The sequence below is a fragment of the Periplaneta americana genome, chromosome 14, assembly GCF_040183065.1.
Source record: "Periplaneta americana isolate PAMFEO1 chromosome 14, P.americana_PAMFEO1_priV1, whole genome shotgun sequence".
NCBI classification, from domain to species: Eukaryota; Metazoa; Arthropoda; class Insecta; order Blattodea; family Blattidae; genus Periplaneta; species Periplaneta americana.
Genome location: NC_091130.1, coordinates 90590583 through 90612974, shown reverse-complemented (window position 1 = coordinate 90612974; position 22392 = coordinate 90590583). Strand labels below are relative to the sequence as shown.

Sequence of the window (22392 nt, the reverse complement as noted above, 5' to 3'; positions counted from 1 at the left end):
CCCCCCCATATGAACTGTGTGAAGAAATGAAACTGTAAAGTTAGGCATGTAATATTTGTTATTTAGAAATCTAGTTTAACATTGAAATTCTGACTATAAAAGATTGGCAGGTGATAGAGAAAAAGAAGGATCTGTATATTTTACGAGTTGGAAGAGGATTAAAATAAGCTCCTTTTGACAAATAAAGCAGGGTTGTCAGTTACACAAAAAAGTTTAATATCATTGTGGTCTTTTGTAAAGGTGTTTTGAGAAAAGTAGCAGTTTTAGTTGAATTTTGGAATACGTATTCCAGGAAAACAGGAGATGTTAGGGAATTTTTTTAGAGCAAATAACATATAATTGTCCTGCATTGTTTTTTATTGTTTACTTTAACACGTGATTAAAACTATAAAATCTTCTAGAGTTAAAATGTTAAAATTGTTACAATTAAAAAAAAAAATGTAATGTACCTTTATGACAGATGAGATCCGTTTCAACACTGCACAGTGGGCCAGAATCGACTCAAAATGGGACAAAATTATTTTATGTCTCTATTATTTTCTTGTATGCATAAAAGCAATAGTTATTCAATAGTTTTCAGTTTTTCTTTAAGTTAAAAGCACTTTCACAACATAATAGTTTTTTATTCAATATCTGATTCCTTATCATTACATTTCCATTACTGACATTTTCTTCATGAATGGCACTTTCTTCTTCTTCCTCACTAGAGTCTTTCAATAGTTGTAATTCTTCCTTCCACAAGGGAGTTTTGTGTTTTTTATGTGACTTTCTTGATATTTGAAATGAGAGGATCGGAAGATATGAGAAGGTTGTTGACTAAATCTGTCACTGTATTTTTACGAGAACTTTTCCTTGTGTGGGGCTCTCGATATATTATTTTAATATCTTTATTATGAGTCTCCTGAGCCTCCTCAGATAACTGTGCAATTGGAAGCAGAGCTGGGAGGTTAAACTAGGGATACTTCTGAATGAACAATTTTGCAATTTCTACGCATATTGATTGAAAGAATGAACTTTAATGTCTCTTCCACTAGAAATTACTCGAAGAACAACTGCAAAACATATAATATCCCAGTTATGGATATGTTAATTCAGGATTTGAGAAGAATCTTCTAAGAGTATTCCCGTTGTTTGAGGTTCCACTCTCTCCTGATTTAGGTTTGTCCACAAGAAGTCCCATCTCATTTGGAAACCAACTCTGAATTTCTTCCTTTCTCCTTTTCATAAATTCGTCTGGCTGCGTGATCTAACAGACTCTGTAACTTCACTTCTGCACTTATTTCTGTCAGAGTAATGTCACATAGATAGCAATCCAGCTTTGCTTCTCGAACTTCATTGTACGCTGGATATAAATCTACATTTCTACATGTTGCTTGCAGTCTCAATAAAGTGTACTAGTACTTAGATAATTTCGTATCCATTATCAGGGCTAAAACGTCATCACCACTATATTTTGCAACATTTTTGCAGGAACCACTATGCTGGTTATATGCAGTTGGAAATTTTGCCGCATGGGTTGGTATAGCTACTTAGAGCATTTTCCATTAGTTTAGCTGTTTCTCTTTACCAGAAGCCTTCAGACTTATCTGAGTAGCAAGAGCAAGCACAGCAGGATCAGCAGCTTCTCTGAGGTGTTCAGTTTTCCTCCTCTTGGTCTTCTGAGATGATTCAGAGAACAATTTTCTTTGATGACCAGAATGACTATACAACTATGAACATCCAGCCACATGTGCAACATGAAATTTATTACATGGGAGCAGCTTAAATTCTTGATCCAATGAACTGCCATATTTTTCTTCCTATATATTTTTCATTCTGTAGCAATTCTGCTATCTTTTATTCAAATTACTGCAGAATGAACTAATTTTTTCTTTAGTTCTGAAGAAAAATCTTGTTGACAATTTTCACATAATCGTAATTATGGAATAACAAACTCATGAACAGCTGTCTTATCATTATTATTTTGTAGCAAGGCTTCCATGATTTCACGGTGTAAAAAACAGCGGTCATCTGGAATAGTAATGAATAATATTGTACGTAGGTATCTGAATTTTCGCACATTAAACAGAAAAGTGCAAGTAGCTGCAGCTGAATACGACTTTTCTGCAATCTATAGGGTCTGTTTAAACCATCGACACAAAAGTTTTCGTAACATCGAGTGACATGCACTTTATAACCCTCTTTAAATATTGAAAAGTAAAATATATTAGCTTAAATTGCATTCCTCCGAGTTATCACAAATATTTACACTCTATATAAACCAATTCAAAATTACATGTATTCCTAATAAAACCTACCCTTTGTTCTAACATTCTCAGCCATTGCTATTTCTTTATTCACGAATATCACCATGTAACACACGCCACTGTCTCAAGCGCACGGCTTAGGACTGACTGGTGTGCTACTGCCTGGTTACAATAGCTCTCTTTCAAGGCTGTAGCCACAGTTGTTAAAACATGTTATCGATGATGCATCATGAGTTTAGTGCTCACCAGGATCTCTACTATGAGTATATACTGTCAAAAGTATTGTAAAATAAAGTTCATTTTTTCAATTTTGTCCCATTTTTTACTCAGTCTGGCCCACTGTGCACTGGTGTGATGTCATCTTCACTGTCCTTCGAGCTACTGCTGCTCCAGCTGGTGTTGATTTTCGGCATTTGCTTTCATCAGTGGTGATGGTGGGGGTATGTTGCTCTTATGGTGAGGGAATGGTTGTTTGTGTGTCGTGTATTGTGATATTGACACACAAACGACCATCTCTCACCATAAGAACAACATGTCCCCACCACCACCACTGACGAAAGCAAATGCTGGAAATCAACACCAGCTGGAGCAGCAATAGTTTGAAGAATACTGAAGATAACACCATACCAGTATTGAAATGGGACCCGTCTTTACCTTTTCTAAAAGTTGTAATACTTAACATTTTAACTTGAGAAGGTTTTATATATGTCCATATTAATATTTGTTCCATAACATTGATAAGTTGACCGTAATTTCATTGAAAATGGATAGCAAAATGTGTCACAGGAAGACGTGACAACCATGCATTCACTATAATGGAAGCAAGTCTAAAGTGGGAAATAGGAAATGCACAGCCACCAGTATCCCTCTGTGATGTGTTAGATTACTGAACCTTTTATGCAGTTACGTACCGGTACATAATTTTGCGACTCTGCTGCTACTCTTATGTGAACATGTTTTCAATATTGCAGTTTATATGAATATCTCAAAATCTGTTCAAAAACAACCACAATGATATTAGGCTTTTGATGTTCAACTCCTCTGCCTGATTCATTTTTCAAAAGGACCACATTTAATATTTAATACCAATCCATTCTATATAATGAGAACAGAAGGGAATGTGAATGGAACTGTTCTTTCCAGTTGTTTTAGTTGAAAAGTTAGAAATGCAGAATAGTACTGTAGTAGTTGGACAGTTATAGTACATTAATTATTTCATTAATCAATACATTGTTATAGAACATAATATCTTGTTAGCTAATATTCAGTTAAACTCTCTTGCTCTCCAATATTTCTCACACACAGCGGGTTTGGAAGATAAAGCTGGACATTACTGAGGATGGTTCTGATTAATTTCTTCTTGAAGACTGCACGATGGACAAAGTGGTGAAGGAATAATTCCAATTTTATTCAAGTGTTTTGACAAACAGACATGCAGCTGTACTTTTCCTTGGATACTCAGGAATTATATTTTGTTATGTACATTGAAACACTTCTCATTTTTTGTTACTTGTAATTTCGTAGAAAGGTATGATACTGTATTTTGAGTTGATTAATCTTTTTACTTTTGGAAATGATAAAGTTGACATAGGGTTTTATAAGATGTTACTTCCCTTCTTAGCAAAATGGTCAGCAGCCTCATTACCAAATAATTCACAGTGTCCAGTACCCATTGAAAAACTGTCCTTTTGTTAAGATTTATCAGATAATATATAATTTTCCAACAATCAGTTACTTTTTACTCTAGGTGGCAGATTGGTTGTTATAACAGCAATCTTTAGAATCACTGAATATAACAGCTTCTTGAATATAAAGAGATCCGGAGGTAAAATATTGCACATATTGTAATGCTGGAAAATTTAAAAAGTACATATTCCTTGCATACTTAGCCACAAAAACTACAATATATTTTGGTATACATTCTTTCTCCTCGACTTTTTCTTCTAACGTCGTTTTTTATTCACTTTTAAACTTATTGGAGAAATATACTGAGAAATTTCATAATTTCTACTTCAGTGGATAATTTTTTTTTTAATTCGGCTTTAATGATTTTTTATCATATCTTTTCTGAGAGAAATTAATCTTTATTGGTATGCAACATAGCATAAAAAATACAAATAAAATAATTCTTAATAATGCAGTATACATGATGATCTTCAATTTATTTCACACTAATACAGTAATAACTTACAAACTCTCGCACCCATACAATCACACAACCATCAACCACTTAAACATTCCACTCAATTATAGGGATTCTACAAATCCTCTGCCATCTCCTTCCCACCCTCACAGTAATTTAGTTACAATATTAGGAAGATTATCTTATACTAGAGCTCTATTGCAGTCTTTAGATATTTATTATGGAGTTCATTATTTTATATGACCAGAAAACCTGTTTAGTCTTCGCTACCCTCAGAATTCAGTTCACAGCTCATTGTAATACACTTTTATGAAGCAGTGGAATAATAGTTGCTGTATATGTGACACCAGAAAATTGTTTCAGAATATTGGAAAAAGTAAGTTGCCATAGCAATAATTTCTTCAGACAAAGGATTTAGTGTATAAAACATATATGTATTTATCCATGCCTTTACTAAATACTTTTGCGTTTGTAAAGTAGGCTTTTATTCAACATTACTTTATTCCACTAGTGAGATAAAGATTTCACCTCACAGTTTGAACGTTATCTCACAGTTCATTAGTATTTTCCTAGTACCCGGGTACACACATATACTTTTCCATTCAACTATTACTCAAGAAGTTAATATATTAGTTACTAGATGTCACTACCTCTACTTCGTTATTACCATTTCTTAAATATACATACACTCAATCTCCTTCTCTTTTCTCTATCTACTACGTCGTAATTTGTGCATTGCATCCATATCTAATATGTTTTTTTTTTTTTTTTTTTTTTTTTTTTTTTTTTTTTTTTTTTGAGATGCAAGTAGACTTGAACCTGCGAAGTTTGGTTTATAGGATTTTAATTTTAAAACTTTAAAACATCACGCGTTAGTCAACTGAGCTAAACAGACACGATGATAAGTAAAACAACACGCATTAGTCAACTGAGCTAAACAGACACGATGATAAGTTATCTTTTAATATTCCTCTTAAATTTACAGAAGTAAAATGTGAAATTATTTTAATCACATTAGTCCTGTGAACACTTCTGAATAATCCCTGAAACTTCAAAAAGACGAAAATACACGTTTAAAATGAAAAAAAAACTATATATATATATATATATATATATATATATATATATATATATATATAATTATATAATTAATTATAATTTGTTATTTATCCAACGCCTTAGATACCATTCTTCACTAATCATGACCTCCTACATCATAACCTACCTAGTACACGTATCGATTCTAAAATCCATGCCATGATATGTGATTATATGAGGATTTATTTTCAACATATATTCTTTTATAAAACAGAATTTTTCGTTATGGTCATGGATAAAATTACGTATGGTACTTGTGCGCGTGATCTTTATTGTGCTCGTGTAATTTAAGCACTGGGCTGACGCCTTGTGCTTAAATCTTTCTACTCGCGCAATAAAGATGCACTTACATCACATGTACCATAAATAACTATTATCATTAGGCTCAAATTTACTCAGAATTGTTTTAAAAAAGCGATATAGATATTAAGTTTTTAATATAACTACATTTAAAATAATTTCAAGCAAATATATGATAAATAATTTGGTATTTTCTGTTTGCTACCTCTCTTGTTTTTACGTGAATAATTTCGTTGAAATGGAAGTGAAAATTGACACAAAACAGATTCCTGCCCTCCCTTCTACCCAGCTAATATTAATAGTAGGTCTACCTGTATATGCAGTCATTATGTATTTTCATTTGTCAATATGATGTACTTTCTAAGTATACCAGGGACAGAACAACTAGAGGCTTCAGTGACATCACTACAGAAGAACCCACACACAGCAGAATTGTTCGTTGCACTACAAACTGAAAACGTTGACCACTTACTTTCACTGATCCAGCTGCGCTCTCACAATACAATAACTTCTGTTGAGAAAATGTTTTGCAGCTGAATGGCACCGTACCTGCTAGTGTGGGAGGAGGGGGTGGTCGGACTGCTTAAAAGTAACTGTCTCCAAGCTTCTAGATGTTCTGTCCCCGGTATATATTAAGATAGTCTAAGTTCAAACAATGAAAACTATACAGCATTTCTAAAGAGTGGTTCATCACATTAATGGAAAAAATCTTCCCTAGACTTTTCTTCATAATACTATTTTTTTAAGTACTATTTCATATTTACAGAAAATTGGACTATTAATTACATTTTACAAACAAATCAATATCTATAATATGTTTATTCAAGCAGTATGCATATAAAATAAAATAACACAAGTTGGAGTTTTCACCAAAATAATATTAAATAACTATTAATGAAACCCAACTGAAATTTTTTCTTAGGCACGAAAATTAAGCTCATGTTATGTTGTAGGCAATATGTTCTCAAAATTTATTTCAGAGAAAGCTTTTCTATCATTATAGTGAATTCTTGTTAAATGTTATACTTCTGACTGGTGGAAGTACTGTAGAAGCTTATTTTCTCCAGTTGAGATGAGAAGTGAGCAAGAATAAATTAGTAGGAAATCTTGTATTTACCTGTCTATTCAATTGATTGTGATTATAAACTTAATTTTAATTGTGGGATGATAGTGATTTTGAAGATAGTAATCACAGACATTTCATTTGAGGGTGCTTATATAAAATAGTGTTCATTTATTATTCCATAAAATGTATAAAGGAAAGTAGCAATGGCCAAAGAAGCTTTTAATAGAAAAAGGAGCATCTTCTGTGAACCTCTGGAAAAAGAACTAAAGAAGAGACTAGTGAAGTGCTTTGTATGGAGTGTGGCATTGTATGGGACAGAAACATGGACATTACGACGAAGTGAAGAGAAGCGAATAGAAGCATTTGAAATGTGGATATGGAGAAGAATGGAACATGTGAAGTGGACAGACAGAATAAGAAATGAAGCTGTCTTGAAAAGAATGGGTGAAGAAAGAATGATGCTGAAACTGATCACGAAGAGGAAAAGGAATTGGTTGGGTCACTGGCTGAGAAGAAACTGCCTACTGAAGGATGCACTGGAAGGAATGGTGAATGGGAGAAGAGTTCGGGACAGAAGAAATCAGATGATAGACGACATTAAGATATATGGATCATATGTGGAGACAAAGAGGAAGACAGAAAATAGGAAAGATTGGAGAAAGCTAGGTTTACAGTGAAAGACCTGCTCTTGGGCAGAACACTAAATGAATGAAAATGTATAAAATATTGTAAGGTAGAATCAATTTGTAGAGCTTTCACAATACGCATTTCTTTTACAAAGAATTCAATAATCATTTATTAGATATAAGTGCTGTCTTAATAATGTTGACGTAAGTTGCTTCTCAGACTGAAACCTTATCTTTTCCCTCCATGTCAATTGGTAATATAGTTGCAGCACATGATAAGGTCACACTATAGGTCTTGCCTCTTCTACTGTACATTTAATTAAAACATATAGAATGTCCCATTTATCTTGCTCACTAAAAATAATTTCTTGTCTTACACACTGTATGAAAAACTGTTTCAAACAAATTTGTTTAAGTATAATGGAGGATTAATGCTATGGGTACATCATGTGAAATTGTTCATTCAAGAGATACGAGTAATGACTTAATTCCTTTAAATAGCACATTTTATTCAGTGATTCATTTAACCTCTTCAAGACACGTTTAAATATGTACCGTATCACAGTGAAGCATTCCAATAAACAAAATATTGAGAGGTGTAAAAGAATATTGAACTCGTATTATATATACTGTACTTACTGTAAGCTCGAAGTAAAATGAAAATGAATGAACGATCTAGGATGTCATTCATCCAAAGATTGTAATTATGTAATAATTCCAATGGTCCCCACGTTTTGTTACTTTTGACAAGACGTGAAGTTAAATGATTCACTGAATAAAATGTAAATGGTGTCATTTGAATAAATTACGTCATTACTTGTAGCTTCTGAATGAACTAGGCTACAAGAAAGATATACCTAAAATATTTATTCTCCATCGTACTTGAACAAATTATTTGAAACAATTTTTCATAAGGAAAAAATGTATTTTGGGTGAGCAAATTGGACACCCTGAGTATTCAAAATCGACAGAGCAATGTACTCACATTAATAGCAACAAACGTTAAGTGACAAATAATATTGATGAGATTCGTACATTCAGGATTTTAATATTAAGTCCTCTCTTCTAGGTTTGGGTGTCTCAGAGTGCTAGAGAGCAAATGCCAGTAAGTATCCTCTTTTACTTTTATAACAGTTTCGGAATTATTATTATTATATGAGACTATTATAGAAACCAAGAGATTCTGTCTAACACAAAAGAACATAGCATCAGGAGGTTACAATTAAATGTATTAACAAGGAAACTGTAAAAGTTAATGAAAGTAATATTCGGAAAATTCTCTCTCTCTCTCTCCCCCTCCCCCTCTCCCTCTCAATTCCTTTATTTTATTCTCTGTGTTCATAAATCAAATTTTATAGGGAGTATATATTGAATAGCATATAAATACCGGTATGACATGTATAGAATAATAATTTACTTAAACTGCTTTATGATATCATTGCATGATGAGAAATCATTCATAAGTCATTAGGACGATATGTTTGTCTTGTAATGTTTCTTTTTTACATAACTATTGTATCAGTATATCTCAAAATACGATTATGCAGTTCTGAAGTTGTGTTACAAAACTTTACCTATGAATTGGTAAAGCAACCACAGCTCACACAGTACCAGGTTGGACTTGTAGGTTGTGCGCGAGCATGGATTCAAATCCTATTTGAACTGATTACCTGTTGGGTTTTTCCGACATTTTCCTCAACTCTAAGTCCAATATCATGCTGATATTCATTTCATGCTGAATCTTTGGACTTATCTTGTTAGATACTACTTTGCTATCATTAATTCCACCAACAAGCACAATAAGTCTACAACATGTGATGCATTTTAAACAGAGAAAAAAATGGTAAAACTGATTTTTGTATATTTATATCGCATATAATTTTCTAACTATACTTTCTTAGTTAACAGTGCCCTTATTTATTCACGTATATAATTTCTTTCAGTATACGTATTGTCACCTGACATAATTAGGAACATTTTAATCCAGATGTTTGAGATGGGCAGGGTATGCAGTACATATGGGCGAATCCCGAAATGCATATAGAGTGTTAGTTGGAAGGCCGAAGGGCGAAAAAAAACCTTTGGGGAGGCCGAGACGTAGATGGGAGGATAATATGAAATTGAATTTGAGGGAGGTGGGATATGATGATAGAGACTGGATTAATCTCGCGCAGGATAGGGACCGATGTCGGGCTTATGTGAGGGCTACAATGAACCTCCGGGTTTCATAAGTAAACATATTGTGCATTATCATGAAATGGTGATCTACAGTTGTTCAAATTTCATAAAACGATTTCTATTGGTTGAAGGATATTGTCTTGTGTTGGTGATTTACTCCATAGGAGATGGATGTTATGTTTCATTGTTTTGCATATTGCCACATAGTTATTCATTGTAACTAATGTATTGGATTAGAAGTGTCTGTTTCTTATTTTATCGAAGACAACAGAGCATCATGCCAGTAAATAATTAAATATAAGGAAGATTATGATATGTAGCTATTTTATATTTTTACACTTGTGTATATAGATGTGGTGCCCACCAACTCCTCCTCAGGATGATAATGATGTATACATAGACCATGCAATGGGCTTCCTATATGAACAGACAATCATGTCTGAATCACAGCTACCAGTTGTGTATGTGAAGAAGGAACATAAACGATTGAGAGTGGATGCTTTGCCATCTGCAGAAAGAGAAGGTGAGCAATTGCAATGAATCACATTAATATTTTTGGCAGACTTCTGTTACTTTCTTCATAAGCCATTAACATTTTGGAAGAAAACATTTCGCTATTGTGAAATATTATTAATTCAGTAATTCATTTGTGCTTTAAACATCAGTGTAGAAACAGAATTGCTAAGTTCCTATATTTCCATTTGTCTTGTTTCGAGATTTGTTTTAATGACTACTAATAATGATATAAATGAGAGAGAAAGCAATGATAATATGAAGAAGTGTAGATTGGACTTGTCATTGCTGATGATGAAAAAGTAAATCACGTTTCAAAGATAGAGCCATTCTTCGAAACATTGTAATTTCCTTTTTCATCACTTGCATGGAAAAAGTCAAATCTGCACCTCTTCTGTGTGTTTAATAAAATTGAATTTCCACACTTATTGCTCCAGATTCACAACATTCTCAGCATTGTCTGTCTCTCCGTCAGCATAATACTTGATCGTCATGAAATTAAATAATTATTATGTTAAAACAGTCATAATCAGTATCATTGTCATTTAATTGTAATCTTAATCTTGTTGAAATCCACAGTGTCTTCATTTTATGCTGTCCATATTAATCATCGTCGTGGTCGTCATCATCATCATCATCATCATCATCATCCCTGTAATTTCTGTCATAATGAAATTGTGCCAGCGAGTTCTATCCTGTGTTAAGGCTTTCGTCTCTCTCCAAGTCTTATTGATAGTTATTAGTTCATTCTTGATGATTTGCTTTCAGGTGATAATCAGTCTGCCTTGCCTGCAATTTCCTTGCAGATTCCAGTACAATGTCTGTCTTGCAGTCCTTTCTAGTGACTTTTATAGAGTGTATCTTATCTGCTTCATGTACACCTTCTTGGAACACATTATGCCACTGTTAATTTATCTGTCTGTCCCAACCGACAGTTTCTCCTCTGTTCTGTAAGCTGGATCTTGATACTTCGTTGTATATGAACATGGACACTTAAAATGAATGTTGCTGAATGATAAAATAAAATTACATGATTCAGATATATATATATATATATATATATATATATATATATATATAAGAAATGGGCTAATGAATTTAATATTGTTTAGAAAGAAAAAAAAATTTTTAATATAAATGGTTTGATAATAGTTAATAATTATATGCTAATAAATTCATCACAAAAAATCCTAGTGTCCCTATTTTAAAGACATTACCCAAAACTCATAAACAAGGACTCTTGATGAGACCCATACTCAATAGCAGAAATGCACCTAATCACAAAGTAAATAAATACCTACATGGATTCTTAAAGCGTAATCTAATTACAGAGAATGAGCATCTTCTAATGAACACTACAGTCGTGCTGAAACCTCCTGACATTTTGTGAGCACCAGTAACATGCTAGCATGATGTGTCACAATTACTCTCTCCGTCTCTGTCTCTCAGCTGCAGTAGTTTTAAAACTGTGGAACGCGACCCTTTACCTGAGATTGGTTTGATAGAGAGATATAGAAGACTTCTTAATAATAATAATAATAATAATAGTAATAAATATTATCATCAGATTGCATCAAATGAAATTAAAAGTCACAAAGTATAGAGAAATTAGTTGAGTCAGATGTAAATAATCGTACTCGCTGAGTTTATATAAATTTTTGTAACAGCTTTACTTTTATTAGGATTAATAAAGTTGTCGAATAATGCAAAGGTGCAGAGTGATAAAATAAATTGAATGATATGCTTAATTTTAAATAGTAATTTTCTGTACAAATTAATTGACATCGCTCTAAATAGCATTATGTCCATGCTGTCAAAGCATATTCTTGCAAAACTAGTTGTTATTATATGCCTGCACATTTCATATATAATACCTTTATCAATTACCCCATTTGTTGTGTTCAAGTCCCGCATAATACCCTATTTTTGTGGAATATTTTCGATGGAATTTTCAGCAATGTACTATAACAGCAGTGAGACATTTTGGCCATTGAATAAATTTTTTCTGATCAGTTTGTTGTCTTTTAGTGTATTGGAGTGTCTGTGTGAGTGATTACAATGAGTGTTATAGGAAAAGTGCTTTCTGTGTCAGAAAAATTGGAAATCTTATGAAAGTACGATGAAAACAATACTCTTAATCAGAAGCAACTCTCTGATTCATTAGGAATCCCATCATCGACATTAAGGATGATAATAAAAAGTTACGACTCAATCACTGCAGCTGCGACATCGGGAAGATGTAAGTGCAGGAAAGTGAAGCTTGGTAAACATGTGGACTTGGAGAACATGCACATGGCAAACAACTATAAATGACTTTTTTCGAAAGAATTAAGTACAGTACATATTGTAAATATTTTTGACATACAGTACACTGTATTGTCTTTCATGAATCATGTATTGCAATAAAGAAAAATGCTAATAGATTTTGTATATAAGTCACAATTAGCATACCCACTTAATACGTGGTCCTGGTTAATACGCGGTTTATACACAGTCCCTTGACAGTGTCTTAACGGGGTTTCACTGTACTAACCCATAAAATTGGAACCACTGGAAGTAGAAATATGATTTTTGTTTCTTTGTTTTCAGAAAACATTAAACATTCATCATATAATTATACATGCAGGGTCCCTACAACATACCCATTTTCCGAGCGCACTTGTTATTTGATTTTGAGACTTTCTAAGTGGTGAGTCTGCATGCCCATATGTTGCAACGCAGCACTGCCGCTATTGGCTATCGCCAATAAGCGGACACACCTGCAACACCTGCAAAGTGTCAGGAGGTTTGAGCGCAACTATAAGCATCTCGTAAGAAAATTATCCAAAATAAAAACCATAGAAATAAATTAATCTCATTAGAGATAACTAATCTATATACAAACATACCAATCAGTGAAGTTTTAGACATAGTTAACTCGAAATTAAATGAACTACAACTGGACCCTCCTTAATAAAACAAGTTATCAACACACTAAATATTTCTTTAAAACAAAACTACTTCAAGTTCAACAATAAAATTTTTTAACAACGAAAAGGCCTAGCTATGGACGATCCTCTTTCTGGTTTATTAGCGGAAATATTTTTACAACATCTAGAACAAGCATACATAGTTGATCTTTCCAACAAACTCAGCATTTCAACCTGTGTAACATACGTTTACAGCACACTCATCTTGTATGAAAGCGAGTCGTCTAACAATGAAAAATTACTCATGAGTTCAACAAAATCCACCCTAACATACAGTTCACACATGAATCAGGTATTAATGGTTCAGTTAATTTTGTGGATTTCAAAATTACAGTTAAACAACCCCGAATAACATTTGACATTTTTCAGAAACCTACCTCGACTAATCACACAATACATAATACATCCCCCTTCACTCAAGATGCAAATTTATATACCTAATAGATAGAATGATCACAACTCCTCTAGATAAAAACAAATATGAGAAAGAATATAATTACATTCTAAACCATGCATTAGATAATGGCTACAACAAACAGATCATTAAAAATCTTATTACTAAAAGAAAATCCATTCTAACCAAGAAAAAATTTACTAAATTAATCCCCGAAAATACAGCTTTTAAAAAACATCGATTTTAAATGACCTACTTTAGCAAAATCTCAAACAAATTAAATATTTCTTTTAAACAACATAACATACATATTGCCTCCCGTAAAAATAATAAACTAAATAATAAATGCCCAATCAAATAAATAATAATGACACCTTCTCAAACAGAGGAATTTATATGCTTAATTGTAAAAAATGCCAAAAGAAGTACGCTGGTCAAACACATAGGAATTTCAGAACTAGATTCAATGAACATGTATGAGTATCTGATCTGATTTTAAGTACAATAGAAACAGGTCACAATTCACCACACATTTAATTGAAGAAGGTCATGAACTTCATAATATAAAAGATACATTACAAATACAGAGTGATTTATATAGAACTGACACATTTCTTTCTTTCTTTCTTTATTTCAAAACGAATTATGCTAGCCACAATTTGTTATACCTCAAATGTAGAGTATCTTTTGGAGATTACTAACCTTTATTGCAAATGTTGAAAATTCTTTATTTATTCGGCTGGAAATTCACTTAATGACCAGTTTTTAACGTCAAATTAAACAGGAGTTTTGATTCCTGTCATGAGATGCGCAGATTTTTATTTTTTATTCTGTATATTTGTCATATTCTTTTAGAGATCCAGTTGTTTCCAATTTGTTTACCAATTCCAGTATTGTGTTTCTTTGGGGGGGGGGGGATTACGAACACCAAATTCTCTCTGGTATGCCCTTTGAGTAGCTGTAATTGAATTCCTAATCCAGTATTGCTTCACAAGATATAGCTTTTAATTTAATGTGTACGTACTGCATTTTCAGTGACTAAAACAAAATGTCGAAAACAGCTGCCAACAATAAGGAATAAAGAATAAACATCTGCGCATCTCCTGACAGGGAATCAAAACTCCTGCTTAATTTGACGTTAAAACTGGTCATTAAGTGAATTTGCAGCCGAATAAATAAAGCATTTTCAACATTTGCTATAGAGGTTAGTAATCTCCCAAAGATACTCTACATTTGAGGCATAACAAACTGTGGCTAGCATCATTCGTTTTGAAGTAAAGAAAGAAAGAAATGTGTGAGTTCTATATAAATCATTCTGTAGTTAAAACCTTAAACAATAACAACACAGTAAGCATTGCTGAAGAATATTTTATCGTGAAGGCCTACAATCAAGGAACCCAACTTTTAAATGAACAAATTACTAATATAACAAACCCACCAAAAAATTCATATAAACAAATTACCACATAAAAAGTTCCATTTCACTCTACAAACATTACAATTTACCCTCTTCACAAAACAGATGACATATGTCTAGATAACGAATAATAAGCTGTAAACACAGAGCAACTGTCAGTATCGTTGCAGTGCACAATCAGCACAGAGCTCCTCTTAACACCTCCACACCACGTAAGGTTTTATAATAGTTGAAGCAACTACTATCAAACCATTTATATTTAAAAATTTTTTTTCTTTCTTTCTAATACAATATTAAATTCATTAGCCCATTTCTTACACAAACATATTACTTTCAGTTTTAACCACGTGACTGTCAAGTCGCACTGTGTGCTAACTTCTGTAGGAAGATAATACATATATTCATTCATTCATTCATTTATTTTATTCCATAGAGCTTACATGAGCAATGAAGCTTTAAGATGTGGAACAAGTCAAAATTTTACAATATTACAATTACAATTTTTACAAATTTTTATAGTTTTACAATTTAGTAATTTTCTACAATTTTTACAATTTTGTGCAATTTTTTACAATATTTTAGCGAGATGTAGTGAGATGAGGTGAGGTCCGAGGATTTGCCAAAATATTACCCGGCATTTGCCTTTTGGTTGGGGAAAACCTCGGAAAAACCCAACCAGGTAATCAAATCAAAGGGGGATAATCAAATCAAAGGGGTTGATGCCAAGAACTCGCCATAGACCATCCGGCTTCAGTCCCACGGCTGTGGAAAACCTCAGAATAAACCAAAGACCAAAGGGGGATCCAATCCAAGCCCGAATACAGCTCCGGATCAGCAGCCCAGCGAGTGTGCCGACTGAGCTACATCGATGCTCTACTAAAAGTATACAATACTTAGCCAATCAGATTATTAAATTTACAAACGCAAACGATTATTCATCAGTTGAGATATATGTACAATACAAAACAAGTAAGTTAATTAAATTTAAGGCATAAACAATTCAACCAGTTGTGATATACAGAAATTGATAATACATATCATGCAAACTACTTCAAATTACAAACACAAACAATTTAGCAATAGAGCTATATAGATTACTGTTCAATTTAAAGCATATACATATATATATATTTTTTTGAATCATGTAATTTTATTTTATCATTCAGTAACATTCATGTTATGTGTCCATGTTCATATACAATCTGGATTTTAAATATTTTAATATGTAATCAACATGTATCTTAGTCATAATGTTTCCACACGAGGTATTCATATTCTTGTATTGTTACATGTTCTGAAGATGGCAGTTTATGCTGAAAATGTTTAACACTGTAAATGTTGTAATATTTTGCTAATTACAGCATTGTGATTTTAATAAGCAATTTGACTGACATGCCTATTCAATTATTGTGATGATTTTGTTACTGTATCTACTCGCGTTAGACTCTTTTTTTTTTGTTCCTTTTTATGCAAAATAGTTTGGGGGTCTTAGATGCGCATTGTAAAAAGTAAGGAACTAAAGTTTTAGAAGTTAGGTAACAGTAAGACTAAATATAGAGATAAGTTTAAAAATGCCAATACTTTTTTCTGCATGAAGTCAGTCACATTTGGTTTAAATGACACAGAATAAGTCACTCACTTGTAGTTCTTCTTTATATTCACACTTGACACTAATCTCTGTCTCTGAACTGCTGACTTCGGAAGTATGGTATGCAAAATTCGATACCATCAATAAAGAAGAAAGGAAATTTGTGCCTCTGTCTTTGCCGTGACAGTGAACTAACTGGACAAAGGGTGCAGTAGGTATTTTCAGGATAAACAGAGAAAGAGATATATTGTTCCTCTTTGTCATTACGAAGAAATAACAGGACAATGAAACAGAGGATGGTTTCAGAAGTGGGTTTTACCTTGCAATCTTTGGATGAGTATTTGTGGTTGATAATGTCCACTACTATGCAAAAGTCTTAGGCAGGAATTGAGAACCTAGAGGTATGCATTGCGCATATGTCAGACAGGTCTAATATACGGATATATATATTTTCTTAATGTAGAGGGAGGGTCTAATAAGCGAGTAAATGCAGTATTTTCCACATATATATATATTGTGAATTGTTTCCTGTTTCAGTTTTTAAGGATATATATGCATGCATTCATTATAATCGGTTTGCTTAAATTTAAATGTATGTTTTACTACAGGTCGTCGTCCTATGAAGATGAGAAAAGAAGAGTCCATGTATGCACCTCGATCGCTGTTTGACCGACCCTCACCTGCATTAGCAAAGATGCGCCGAGACATGAAGATGCAGCGATGTCGTGGCATTGTACGTTCTCCAGCATCTCTCCAAGGATTGAAACCCCCAACAATGGTCAAACCTCTGCCAGAATCAGAGTATTTTCCGGACTGGGTCATTCATGAAGATTGGGCACTTCTTCAGGTAACATTTAAAATAATTAATTTTTTGTACATTTTACATATTTCTAGTTATTATTTGGTAAAGAAATAATTTTAGCACATAGATTTCATAATGACGATTATTTTACAAAATTTATATGTACATTTGCTTTTCATAGAAAATGTTACTACATTTCTGCTAAACACTTGTAATTCAATATTTTATCTCTATTATTTGTCCAGATAAGATGAAACTACTTACATTGTGCATCTCACAACTAATTATATTATAACCATGATTGAAGCAATTATATACATACACATAATTTGGCGTACTATAGTCAAAAATACGAATTTAAGATTAAATTGTAAACTCTGATTTATTTTATTTGTTACTGAAATCGTATTTAAGTTCAGTTTTCTTAATACACATTGCATTATTATATTCCATTAATTATATTCTACGTAATCAGTGATTTTGAAAATATGGACTATTGAAAGGTTGCAGTACGTGTGTTTTTATTGTATTTGTTTTCTTTTGTCATAGAAAATATGGTTTTTGAAATACGTTTAGAAGTTACATGTCAGAATGAAAGAAAATGATTTGGCAAGGATAGTTGGTGTATAACAGAAAAAGAATATTCCTATGAAACTATTACTAGATGATGTTATCATGAATTCAGATCTCTTACTACTGTGCAGTTTCTCCACATATAAAAAAGCCAATATCTGGGAATAGTACCAAAAAAAAAAAAAAACGTGCAAACCACAGAACTTAAAACAATATCCATGAAGCAAGAAGAACAAGTTAATGGAAAGTGAGATACATACTTTTACAAAGAAAGATTGCCACTTGGAACACCAATATGGAAAGGAAACATGAATTAAATCCTGGGGAAGAAATCAAAACAATTTTTAAAGCTACCAATTGAATATTGGTCCCAATGCATTTTCTGGTATGATAATGCTCTGTATTCCTAAGTCACCTAATTGGTAACCATTTCTGTAAAATTCCCAATATCACTTGACGCTAGAAATACTGTAGAGTACATAATTACAATATTTGGATTCCAATCCTTTATGGTATAATTGGAAATTTTACAGTTCAGTATTCTGCAACCAGTGTGTTCAAAACTGTTATATATTTTAAGAAATTTAGTGTAAAGTTTTATTTATTTATTTATTTATTTATTTACTTATCTAATTATTTATTCAGTTATTTAGTTTATATACTAATATATTTATTTATTTATCTATTTATTTTTTATTTTATCTATCTATCTATCTGTCTGTAATTCTTTTATGCATAGTGTTCACTGCAAACCCAGCATTCTCCAATATTTCATATTTTCTGCCTTCCTCTTATTTTTGGCCCTGGGTCATTCCATGTAAATTCATCCAGAAAATTCTGAAAATGTCACCCTGTGTCAGAAATTTTTATAAAAATGTGTTGAATTGTGCTACAAGCATATATATGGTTAGTCTTACAATTTAAATGGATTTTGCAGATTGGTTGCAGAGTAGCAATTGCCAATTTCTTTCTCGTATTGTTAAGAGCCAAGATGTCAGATGATGAGTGTAATATATGATTTTATATAACACGTTGTAAGTATATATTACATCTCTCTAAAAAACCTATATTTTACAACATATAACAATACATGGTTATTCTGTCAGTAAATATACAGTCACAACTCATTGAACAGATTACAATATCTGTTTGTTTGTTCACTTCCAGGTAAATAAGATGGAAGGTAGCAGTTGCCATTGCATTCTGGGAAGCTTGCATGGGGAAGAATGCAGTGGTGGTTTGAAGGTATTGAATACATTGACATACGAAGAACAGGAACTTATACTCTGACGTAGTCATATCCAGTCCATACCTCTAGATGACACCACTATTTGTTCAAAACACATAGACAAATATTTACACTGATTCGCACTGCATCAAAGGTTATGCTGGGACATTTTCAACATTCACAAGCCTCCAATTAAATCAACCTTACGTGAAATAACGTTGGAAGAAGCAAAGGAATTAAGAGACAGTGGACTAGCTGTGACTCCTGGGGAGAAGCTCTGTCCAACATATAGGAAGTTCATAGCACACTCACAACTCAAAACACAACATCGTCTTCTTTTGGTGAAGAAGTTACTGAGTCTACAGATTTGATTCAAAAGTAGACTGAACACCACTTTACTTCAGTTAGATATATCCCCTATGCAACTGCACTCAGTTCCTAGACACAGCCAATCGGTTGCAGCTATGCGAAAATTTCAATCAGCAGCACAAGCGCTTCAAATTAAAATCAGTAAAATTTATGATACTGAATTAGCAACCGAACCAGAACTTAAGACAACAGAAGAGAACGTGGAAGAGAAAGCACAACATTTTTATGAGTTAGGGACAAATTAAAGATGAAATTAAACATATCAACTTCCGTGAATCCAACTACTTACACTGGTATCACTGTTGTGGTCTAAAAATAAAATTAGTGAAATGTTTGACGTTTCTGAGTATATGATATGCCAGGCACATCCACTTGTGACTGAGGAAGTTATTCTAGCATTGTCTGAACCAAGGAAAAGGAAGAACCTATCAGAAGAGACAACCAAGAAGAAAGTGATTGATTTTTACTTGGATGATGACAATTCAAGAATAATGCTTGGAATGAAAGATAAAGTAAGCATAAGTAAAAATGTTTATAAACAAAAATGGCTTATTTTAAGCAATCTGTCAGAGCTGCATTCTTTGTTCAAGACAACATTCCCTCACAACAAAATAGGTTTATCTAAATCTGCAATCCTCAGATCTAAAGAGTGTGCTTCAGGTCCTTAGGTATACATGCTGCCTGTGTGTGTACAATCTACTAGAATGTTCAGTTGCTTCTGGAAAGTATTTGTGTGAAAGGAACTTTACATGATCTGATTAAACTAATAACTTGTGACATAAGTACCTGTGCATAACAGAATTTGCATCCTATGTCTTTGTGAAAAGTACCCTAGCAATCTTGTCGTAAAAAAACATATCAAACAACAATTCCCAGATAACTTTGATCCTGATGAACCAATCCAGTACAGACAGGGGTAGCAACAGATAGAGTAAATATGGTTGTTGAAGTAAGCACTTTTTCTGAATTTTGTAATTTACTAATACAGAAAATTGAGAAATTCATTCCACATTCATTTATAGCAAGAGCATAGTCTTCTTACTTGAAAATGTTAAAAGAGAACCTGGATAATGAATCAGCTATCATTTTATTGGATTTCAGTGAAAACTACAGTTTTGTAACTCAAGACGAGGCCCAAGGGTTTCATTGGAACACAGGTAGCTGTACACTTCATGCTGCAGTAGTATATTACAAGAAGATGAAAGACTTTATTCAAAGTGCTTGTGCCTAATTTCTGATGACATGAATCATGATGTATCTTTCATTTACCAAACTCGAAAGATCATATTCAATTTCTTGAGAACAGAGTCTCTCTTACACATTAAAACTGTAGAATACTTTTCAGATGGTTGTGCTGCTCAGTACAAGAACCGCAAGAATTTCATTAATACAGTATATGTAAGCATGAAGCAGACATAGTATGAAATTTACTGGTCATTTTTTGCTGCTAGCTATGGAAAATCTTCTTGTGATATAACTGGGGGTACTTTGAAAAGGATGGTTACGAAAGTCAGTTTACAAATGCCATTTAATGAACAAATAACCACTACATCATAAGTGTTCAACTTTTATAAGGAGAATCTCGAGGAGATTACTGTGTTTTTGTAACAAAAGAGGAAATGGTTCAAGTCGAAATGATCTCACTGAATGGTTTGAAGATGCAAAAACCATTCCTGGGACATGATGCATGCATCAATTTGTGCCTTTGTCTACATATGAAATTGGAGCAAAACGATTAAGTTCTGATATGGAATACAGTGTGGTATTTGACATATTTAAACCTGTTGTGAATTCAAATTTCAAGGCAAAATCTTATGTTCTTGTGTGTATGAATCTTTGTGGTATATGGGTTTTATTGAAAAAGTTAATTATGAAGAAGGTGATGCTACAATAAAATTCATGCATTCACATGGGCCCTCTCCATCATTTCATTGGCCTGACAATGATAGTTATGAAGTTCCATTTTCGAACATTTTGTGCCGAATTGCTGCCTATACTTTAAACCAAGATTCTTACAAGAGAATTGAAGTCAAACTGTCTCAATTGTAAAAAGTTACATTTTGTTCACATTTTGAGAAATGTTGTGCCTTACACTTCTTCATTTCTCTGCCAAAAATAAAGTTGTTATTATTTCCCCGTTATAAATTTTTTGTCTACAGATATAGCACTGTGTTCTCATTACTATGCATATGAGTAGTTTTCAGCATTTTCTGAAGTGTGGCAGTTGGGAAAAAAAAATTAATTTCCAATAAACGGGAAAAAAAAAAAAAAAAAACCTTATAAAGGCAAAAGTGACATAGTAAATTAAATGTGCAATTTTTATAATCTCCAATATAAATCTCAGTAACAGAGCAAGTTTAATAAAAATCCAGTGAATACATTGAAAACTGTGGCATTATTTGTAATTTTTTCAACTGCTGACATGCAATGACTATATTTATGACAATATTACTATATTTTGCTTCAACAACTTCATAGATTTCAATACAATTTTAAAGGAAGTCATTCATTGAAGTATGCAACACATATGCAAAGTCTCTGCAAATTGGAAACTGTATGTGACATGGTCTGGATGAATTGACATGGAATAGGAAGGGTCCCCTGTCGCCTATTTTTTTTTTAAGAACTGTTGTTCTAAAGTTTACTGTTCCAATTTTGTGTTCCATTTATTGGACATTTAAATTTAATGAAGAATAGCTGCTAAATAGTTTTATATAATAGGATAATACTACAGCTCATTTATCCCATGCATCAATGAATTTGTTGTGAGACATTTTCGGAGAGAGAATAATTTCGCAAGGACTATGGTCTCCGAGATCCCTAATCTTACTCCACCCGATTATTATTATTATTATTATTATTATTATTATTATTATTATTAT

General features: G+C 32.7%; 1 protein-coding gene across 5 annotated transcripts in view; it reads left to right on the top strand.

Moving 5' to 3' along the window:
- dom (domino helicase) overlaps positions 1-22392 on the top strand; it is a 689640-nt gene that overhangs the window by 527523 nt on the left and 139725 nt on the right. For all 5 annotated transcript variants that reach the window (XM_069845730.1, XM_069845733.1, XM_069845731.1 and 2 more), the window contains 3 exons: positions 8549-8584; positions 10009-10180; positions 17147-17385. In XM_069845730.1, the coding sequence (XP_069701831.1) occupies positions 8549-8584; positions 10009-10180; positions 17147-17385 (447 nt within the window). The remainder of the gene's footprint in view (positions 1-8548; positions 8585-10008; positions 10181-17146; positions 17386-22392) is intronic.